The sequence below is a fragment of the Podarcis muralis genome, chromosome 7 (genome assembly GCF_964188315.1).
Source record: "Podarcis muralis chromosome 7, rPodMur119.hap1.1, whole genome shotgun sequence".
NCBI lineage: Eukaryota > Metazoa > Chordata > Lepidosauria > Squamata > Lacertidae > Podarcis > Podarcis muralis.
The window spans coordinates 3,355,858-3,363,968 of record NC_135661.1 but is presented as its reverse complement, the minus strand read 5'-3'; the positions used below and the strand labels follow the sequence as shown (position 1 = coordinate 3,363,968).

The 8,111-nt window shown below is 48.4% G+C and overlaps 1 protein-coding gene across 1 annotated transcript; it reads right to left on the bottom strand.

The window, feature by feature from the left end:
- Window positions 1–1,047: 1,047 nt before the first annotated feature.
- Window positions 1,048–7,792, bottom strand: LOC114589768 (dysferlin-like). The gene is made up of 4 exons (XM_028716191.2): window positions 7,693–7,792; window positions 6,365–6,480; window positions 4,212–4,335; window positions 1,048–1,888 (listed from the first exon to the last, which is right to left on the bottom strand). The coding sequence occupies exons 2-4, from the start codon at window positions 6,467–6,469 to the stop codon at window positions 1,776–1,778; spliced, it is 342 nt and encodes a 113-aa protein (XP_028572024.2). The 5' UTR covers window positions 6,470–6,480; window positions 7,693–7,792; the 3' UTR covers window positions 1,048–1,775.
- Between the last annotated feature and the right edge of the window lie 319 nt (window positions 7,793–8,111).

Here is an 8,111-nt window from a genome sequence, read left to right as displayed (position 1 = left end):
TTTTTGGCCAAGCAGGTCAAGGCAATATCATTATTATATTTATTAAAGTAAAATAAATTCATCAAATTTCTATGACACGCTTCATCCGAGGATCATATGCTTGTTTCACCTCCGCACTCTAAGTTATGGGTGGCCTTCCTCTCTTGCCAGCATTGTATATAGGGATGAAAAAGGCCTGGCTTGAATTTATTATTAGAATGATCACATATTTATTTTCCTGACGGGGACTCAAGGCAGCTCACGGATGAAAATAAGACAAGCTAAAAATATTGGGGCCAGGCGGGAAAATCAACAATTAAAAAGCAATTAAACACTGGTTGAATTACAACTATGTGTTGTTGTTGTTGTTTAGTCGTTTAGTCGTGTCCAACTCTTCGTGACCCCCTGGACCAGAGCACGCCAGGCACTCCTGTCTTCCACTGCCTCCCGCAGTTTGGTCAAACTCATGCTGGTAGCTTCGAGAACACTGTCCAGCCATCTCGTCCTCTGTCGTCCCCTTCTTCTTGTGCCCTCCATCTTTCCCAACATCTGGGTCTTTTCCAGGGAGTCTTCTCTTCTCATGAGGTGGCCAAAGTCTTGGAGCCTCAGCTTCAGGATCTGTCCTTCCAGTGAGCACTTAGGGCTGATTTCCTTCAGAATGGATAGGTTTGATCTTCTTGCAGTCCATGGGACAAATTCACGCGGGACAACTGGCTATTGTGGTTTATTATTACGGGGCGAGTGCTTTGGAGCTTGTGTCCTGCTTGTGGGTTTTTCCTTGCTGCATCTGGTTTGCAACCATGGGATGCTGGACTAGATGGGCCTTTGAGCAGCTCAGTTGGTTAGAGCATGGTGCTGATAATGCCAAGGTTGCAGGTTCAATCCCCGTATGGGACAACTGCGTATTCCTGCATTGCAGAGAGTTGGACTAGATGATCCCCAGGGTCCCTTCCACCTCTATGATTCTTCTATGACTTCTGTTCCCCCCCATCCCTCAGCTGTTACAGCTCAAACCAAGAAGCGAGCCTAGCAGAAAGAAGCCACATGATCAAACTCAAGACTGAAACGTTTTATTAAAAGGGTTCTTTAATTTTCTCTAGGAAAACAATCATACATACAAAGAACAGGGGAAGAAAGGAAGGCTGTGTGTTTTCTCTAAGGCACAAAAGTGTTTTTGAGAGAGAAAAACGATCAGCACACCTACAGCAGTCATCAGAAGGTGTGTGCCTGCAGCAAATCATCGGCAGAAAAATGGCACAGTTGCAGCAACGGGCGAGGGCATGGATTGCTCTTTGGAAATAATATTAGCTGGCTCCTGTAAGCAGACAGATCCTCCAGCTAACAACTCTCTTGCTGAGTCTCTTAGTGAGGGGGGGGACTATTTTATTGGGGGGGGGGTACTCTTCCCAGGGTAGCCTTGAGAGGCTGAATCGATCAGCATCAATGTGGCTGGAAAAAAATACAGAGAACTTTGCTATTGCAGAAGGAAATTGCAGAGAGTTGTACATATGACATTTCTGGGATCGGGGGGGGGGGGGACGGACGGACTTTAAAACATCGTTGTCCAAGGTGCGCTCTGGATTCGCAGCAGAAACTATGACAAAACCCTCAAGTAGAAGCCACAGGCTGCTTTGTTGCCAAAGTTTTTTTCCTCCCCTCCTAGACTGGTCTTTAGAAACCACGCTTCCTCTGGTGGGGAGGAAGAAGTGGGGTTGGGGCTAAGTGGCGAAGACGGTTTTGTTCCCCAGCGCAGCAAGGAAAGGGCCCAGTGTTCTTTGGACGGTTCAAGGGACGCCTCAATAAGGAGGAGGTGGGGAGGCCTTGGTAGCCACGTCTGGGTAGGGGCGCGGCGGCTCCAGGTGGTCGATGGGCTGGTACGAGCTGCGGTCCTGCCCGACGTTGAGGACACCTGTGCAGAAGGAAAGGGGAAAGCGACAGCTTTTAGCCTTCGGATGCAGCACCCAGGGTTCAAGGTGTTCCCAGCAAGAATCTAAGTGCTGGGATGAGCTGCAACTGGAGAGCTAGCTGTAATTTTCTGAGCCGTGAATTAGACTATCACTTGCCTTTACAGCCCCCAATACCTTGCATCAATGGGACGCGGGTGGCGCTGCGGGTTAAACCACAGAGCCTAGGACTTGCCGATCAGAAGGTCGGCGGTTCGAATCCCCGTGACGGGGTGAGCTCCCGTTGCTCGGTCCCTGCTCCTGCCAACCTAGCAGTTCAAAAGCACGTCAAAGTGCAAGTAGATAAATAGGTACCGCTCCGGCGGGAAGGTAAACGGCGTTTCCGTGTGTTGCTCTGGTTTGCCAGAAGCGGCTTAGTCATGCTAGCCACATGACCCAGAAGCTGTACGCCAGCTCCCTCGGCCAATAAAGTGAGATGAGCGCCGCAACCCCAGAGTCGGTCACGACTGGACCTAATGGTCAGGAGTCCCTTTACCTTTATACCTTGCATCACAGCTCTGACCGCTGGCCATGTTGGCTGGAGGGCTACTGTTTCTCCACCTCTGAACTAGACCGTCACTTGTCTTCACTGCCCCTAGGGACCACTGACCATGGCAGCTGCGGCTGATGGGAAGTAGAATCTCATCTCAAATGCTGCAGGTTCCCCATCAATGAACCAGACCATCACTTGCCTTTACTGCCCCTGTTCCTTCTCAGTTCTGCCATCTTTTTTTTATGCATGGCCAGGCAGCCTGGTTGATGGACAACAAATCCCATCCTTGTCCCTATTGGCCATGCCGGCTGATGGGAGTTGGCAGTCCAACCATGTTTGGAGAGTCACAAGTTCCCATAACCATTGCACTTCTTTGTTCATTGCCAGTGATCAATTTCCAAAATGAGGGATAGGTGCTTTGTGTCCAGGAAACCTCGCCTCTCAGGTGGCACTTTTGGTTGCTGTGAGTGACTAGGTGGGGAAGCACTCTGCACATGCTCTTCCGCACCTTCTTTATGCAAAAACCCTAGAGTCCATTGGCCCAGTCTTTGCTGACTTTAAAAATAGTTTGGTAAACTCCGGGAGCTTGGGTCTATCTATGGAAAGGTAAAAGGTCAGGGCCCCCTTGACGGTTAAGTCCAGTCAAAGGCCACTATGGGGTGTGGCGCTCATCTCGCTTTCAGGCTGAGGGAGCCAGCATTTGTCCGCAGACAGCTTTCCGGGTCATGTGGCCAGCATGTCTAAATCGGACAGGACACCGTGACGGAAACCAGAGCGCATGGAAATGCTGTTTACCTTCCTGCCACAGCAGCACCTACCGTATTTTTTGCTCTATAAGACACACCCAACCATAAGACGCACCTAGTTTTTAGAGGAGGAAAACAAGAAACAAGAAAGCAATGCAAAGCCTCTTGAGTGAAGAGGGAGGAATGCTCCCACTGCGCTCATGAGGCTTTGCGTGGCTATCCCTGAAGCCAGAAGAGCAAGAGGGATCGCTGGGCACCAATCCCTCTTGCTCTTCTGGCTTCAGCGATAGCATTCACTCCATAAAATGAAGACACATTTCCCCATACTTTTTAGGAGGGGAAAAGTGCGTCTTATAGAGCAAACAACAACAACAACAACAACGGTATTTATCTACTTGCACTGGTGTGCTTTTGAACTGCAGAAATCCGTTCCGCGATTCTCTTCGTCTAGCGGTTTTTCCGTCTTGCGAGGCATTCGTCTTGCGGGGCACCACTGTAGTTGCTCTGGAAAAAAAGTGGGATTCTCTCTTCCCTCTTTTTATTTATTTGCACAGAGGTGCAAATTTATTTATTTGCACAGAGGTGTGTGTGTTTTATTACAAATATAGCAGAGGGGGGAAAGGGAGAAGGAAGAGGAAAAAACAAACACCACCAATTCCTACTGACATTAAGAATAATTCATCATCCAAAAAGAGAAGAATAACCCATCAAAAAGGCTGTTGATTTTTCATCAGGTCTTTTTTAAAAAAATACCCCATACATACACCCCCCCACCCCACCCCCACACCATTGATTTATTAACCTCCTTCTCAAGGCAATTTACACATAAGGTAATTTAAAACCGTTAATAACACTTGAGACAACAAAAACACCTAAAGCAAGACTAAAACTGCCACCAGATTCAGCAGTAAACAGTGAGTTTTCTGGGGAAAGCAGACGGGCAAACGAAAAACTTCTCGAACTTGTGCCCAGAAAGCACTGGCCAAACAGAAGTAATAGTGTGTGTGTGTGTGTGTGTGTGTGTGTGTGGAGAGGGGGGGGCAAACTTACTTGGAGACAAATCTTCTGCTCGGTATACAAAGAGCTGGAGCATGGCTCTGCGTACTGCTGGCATTACTGCTGCCTGCAGGAGGTTGGCTTCCAAATCGCCACTGTCTGGCAAATGGGCTGCATCCTTGGAGAAGAGAAAGGCGCAACATAAACCTGTGACCCAGATGCTGGTGGCCCTCTAGATGTTTTTGGCTCACAACCCCCATCAGCCCCAGCCTGCCCCAGCTGTGCTGGTGGGGATGGATGGGAACACAGGAAGCTGCCTTGTCATGGATCAGGCCATTGGCCTACCTGGCACAGTGCTGTCCACACTGACCAGCAATGGCTCCCAAGACTTTGGATGGGAGACATTCCCTGCCCCACCTGGAGATGCGGGGGGGGGGGCAGGACTTCCTGCAAGCAAAGCAGGTGCTCTGTCAGGGAGCTCCCTTCCCCATAATCCTTTTTCAGTCTCAAATATCGGGAGGGCCCTAGGTGGGTGAAAGCTGTCACAGACCATCTCTACAGAAGACGGAGGGAGTTTCAGATTCAAACAGGGCATTTTCTGTGTTCATTTCAGTGGCAGCTGCAAAAGAAGCACAAACGCTGTAGCAGGAACAAATGCAATGTTGGAACCAGCCCACAGTTATGCAAGGAAAGCTGTGGAAAACTCAACCCAGTTTAACAGGCATGCCGTCTCCCAAGAAAACAGTAGATCTGGCATGTGGGACCTGCTGTCCTGTAGCTTCTTCCTGTGGTGAGCCACACAGGAGGGCCACATGGGGGCAGGCAATGGTGTAAGGTGGGCCTTTTCGATTTAGCCAGGTACTCAGAGTAGAATTCATGGTTCTGTTTTCAAAACAACCTTATGAGGTAAGGTAATGAATTAATTATAGGTCTTTTCCCGCTGCTTGTTCATGTTCCTGGAAAAGTCTGCAACAGTTCAAATATAGGCACAAATAAAACTTAAATAAAGCTAAAGACCACAGAATTGCAAGAGCAATTAAAATTATCTGCAAAAGGTGAGAGAAGGAAAAGCAACAACAAAAGACAGGCTTCAGGCAAACTTCTCTGGGGAGGGTGTTCCATGGCTGGAGTGCTACTACCCGAAAGGCCCTTTAGATAGTGGGGGAACCCCAAGCAGCTTTCCTGTGAAGTTCTTAATGTAGGGGCAGGTGCAAATCGAGACAGGTGGTAAGGTCAAGATGGAGCAACTGGACCCCATTCACCCACTGAGCTTCAGGGCAAAATAGGAGTTTGAACCTTGTTCCCCACAGGAATAAGTCTAACACTCCATATCCACCATCCCAGTCTGGCATAGGAATTTGGGTGGGCAACCCACATAGTAGAATCATGGAATCATAGTTGGAACGGATCCTGAGGATCATCTAGTTCAGGAATATGCAGCTGTCCCTTACTGAACCCACAACCTTGATGTTCTCAACACCACACTCTAACTAACTGAGCTGATGTTGGCATCCTGTAGCAGGACCCAGGTATAGATAATATTTATCTTCTTAAAAATGTTGCTGCTAAAATCCCAAGTTCTTCCTATTTAGGCTGCTGGTACAAGGCCACCAAGAGTTCTGCTTGTCTAGTCAGCCTGTCCTGCTCTACTAAACCATTTAGCAAGTTGGCGTCTGACCTAGGTAAAGGTAAAGGTACCCCTGCCCGAAGGCCAGTCGTGACCGACTCTAGGGTTGTGCGCCCATCTCACTTAAGAGGCCGGGGGCCAGCGCTGTCCGGAGACACTTCTGGGTCACGTGGCCAGCGTGACGAAGCTGCTCTGGCGAGCCAGCACCAGCGCAGCACACGGAAACGCCGTTTACTTTCCCGCTATAAAGCGGTACCTATTTATCTACTTGCACTTAGGGGTGCTTTCGAACTGCTAGGTGGGCAGGAGCTGGGACCGAAAGACGGGAGCTCACCCCGCCGCGGGGATTCGAACCGCCGACCATGCGATCGGCAAGCCCTAGGCGCTGAGGATTTACCCACAGCGCCACCCGCGTCCCACAGGCGTCTGACCTACCAGTCTTGAAAAATGATGCTTTATTCCATTATCCAAACAAGGCACCCCATCATTTTAATAGCTGCCAATGGCATCACATGAACTTGAATGCCCGTGACAAGCCTCTGTTGAGGTGGTGAAGATGTTGTAATGTAAAGATTTTTACCGGCGCCTGATCTCCAGCTCCAAGGACACAGAGGTGAACTTTCACATAGCCCCTTAGTCCGGCATTGAGATTAGCTGGGTCATAGAGGCTCAGCCATTTGCCCATCAGAGCATGACCTAGGGAAAAGAACAAGAGCCAACATTCACACCATCCAGAAGGGCCATCTAATTGTGGACAGACATTCATTTGAAAAACATTCGAAGATCCTGCTGGATCAGGCTTGGCCAGCATCCTCTTCTCACCAGGGCCTGTCAGATCCCTTTGGGACCCGAGCCCAAGAGCCCTCTCTCCCCCGAGGGGGTTTCCAGCAGCTGGTCTTCAGAAGCCTTGCTGCCTCCAGCCATGGAGGCAGAGCATAGTCATCATGGCCAGCAGCCATTGATTGCCAAGGACAGCCTTTTCCTCCATCCTTTTTTAACGCCATCCTCGATGGCGGCCATCACTGCCTCCTGTGGCAGTGAGTTCCACAGTTCAATATTTTAACTGTTTAACTGCTTTGTGAAGAAGGGCTTTCTTTTATCTGTCCTGAATCTTCCAACATCATTGGTTGTTCATGAGTTCAGGTGTTATGAGAGAGGGAGAAAAACATTTCTCTGTCCACTTTCTCCAGGCCAGGCATCATTTTAGACACCTCTGTCATTTCACCTCTTGCCCACCTTTTCTCTTAACTAAAAAGTCCTCGCAGGGGAGTTGCTATGAGTAACAGTATCACAAGGATGCTTCCTTTTTGTCAAACGTCAATATAAAACTGTGTGACCTGGTCAGAGTCCCTCTTTCCTTACTCTGTAGGTAATAGAAGCTGTCAAGCCCTAAATCTGAGGTCTGAGCTGAAACTTTTCACAAGTTTCCATGAATGGTTTTGGCCCTGTTGATGAGGGCTTCCTTTTCCAATTCTTTGAGGCACTCCTTGTGAAAAGGTTAATCCGATTGCTTACATTGCCTCACTAGCTCTCACTCTCAATTGCCTTCAATTGCCATCACCATATACTCAAATCTGACGGGCTCTATAGCGTAGTAATACCATCCCATGTCCTACAATAGCCGGTTTACATTTCATTTCCCACCAATATACATAGAAAATAGGCAATTTAAATATAGTAGCATGTAATACAAATATAATGCACTACAATATAAAAAGCATATTAGCACAAAACAACCAGTAGGACAATTAACAGGATCTGACACCAAAAACATCCATGGAGCTTGTGATGTGAGGATGGAGCACAAAGCCCAATGGAGGGCGGAGGAAGGGAACAGTGGCTGAAGGGTCTTGGACACCCTGCCTCCCAAGAGCCCTCAAACTCGCCACTGGCTCAAGACAAAAGTACCTGGAGATTCATACACAAGCTCGATCTCAATCTGCAGAGAGAGAAAAACAGAAGGAGTTACAGGAATTGTCAAGGAAAGGAAAAATTGAGCGGTGGGGAAATTTCAGGGCAATTCAGAGTATTGCAAAGAGTTTGTGGTTAGACTAAATTGTGGTGGTTTTTCCTTTTTGCGGGAGGTGGGGTTCCCTTCCAATCCTGTGATTTTATAACTAAAATGGGGTTCCACAGGAATAGGGGAGATTGCTTAAATGGTTAAATGCTTCTTTATTAAGGAAATAGCATAGGCAGGTCTATTAAGTATCTGTATTGTAATGTATGCTAATGTGTTGTCACAGAAACTCTAAATCTCTGGAGGCTCTTCTGGGTGGTCAGTGGAAGAGGGTGTGTCTCCCTCCCTCTCCCTGGCTAAAGGGGACGTC

Coding starts and splice junctions, on each gene's coding strand:
- LOC114589768 (XM_028716191.2), bottom strand. CDS start 6,469: ATGGGCAAATGGCTGAGCCTCTATGACCCAGCTAATCTCAATGCCGGA. Junction 4,336..6,364: donor GAGCTGGAGATCAGGCGCCG/GTAAAAATCTTT, acceptor CTCTTCTCCAAG/GATGCAGCCCATTTGCCAGA. Junction 1,889..4,211: donor AGCAGAAGATTTGTCTCCAA/GTAAGTTTGCCC, acceptor CCTTCTGCACAG/GTGTCCTCAACGTCGGGCAG.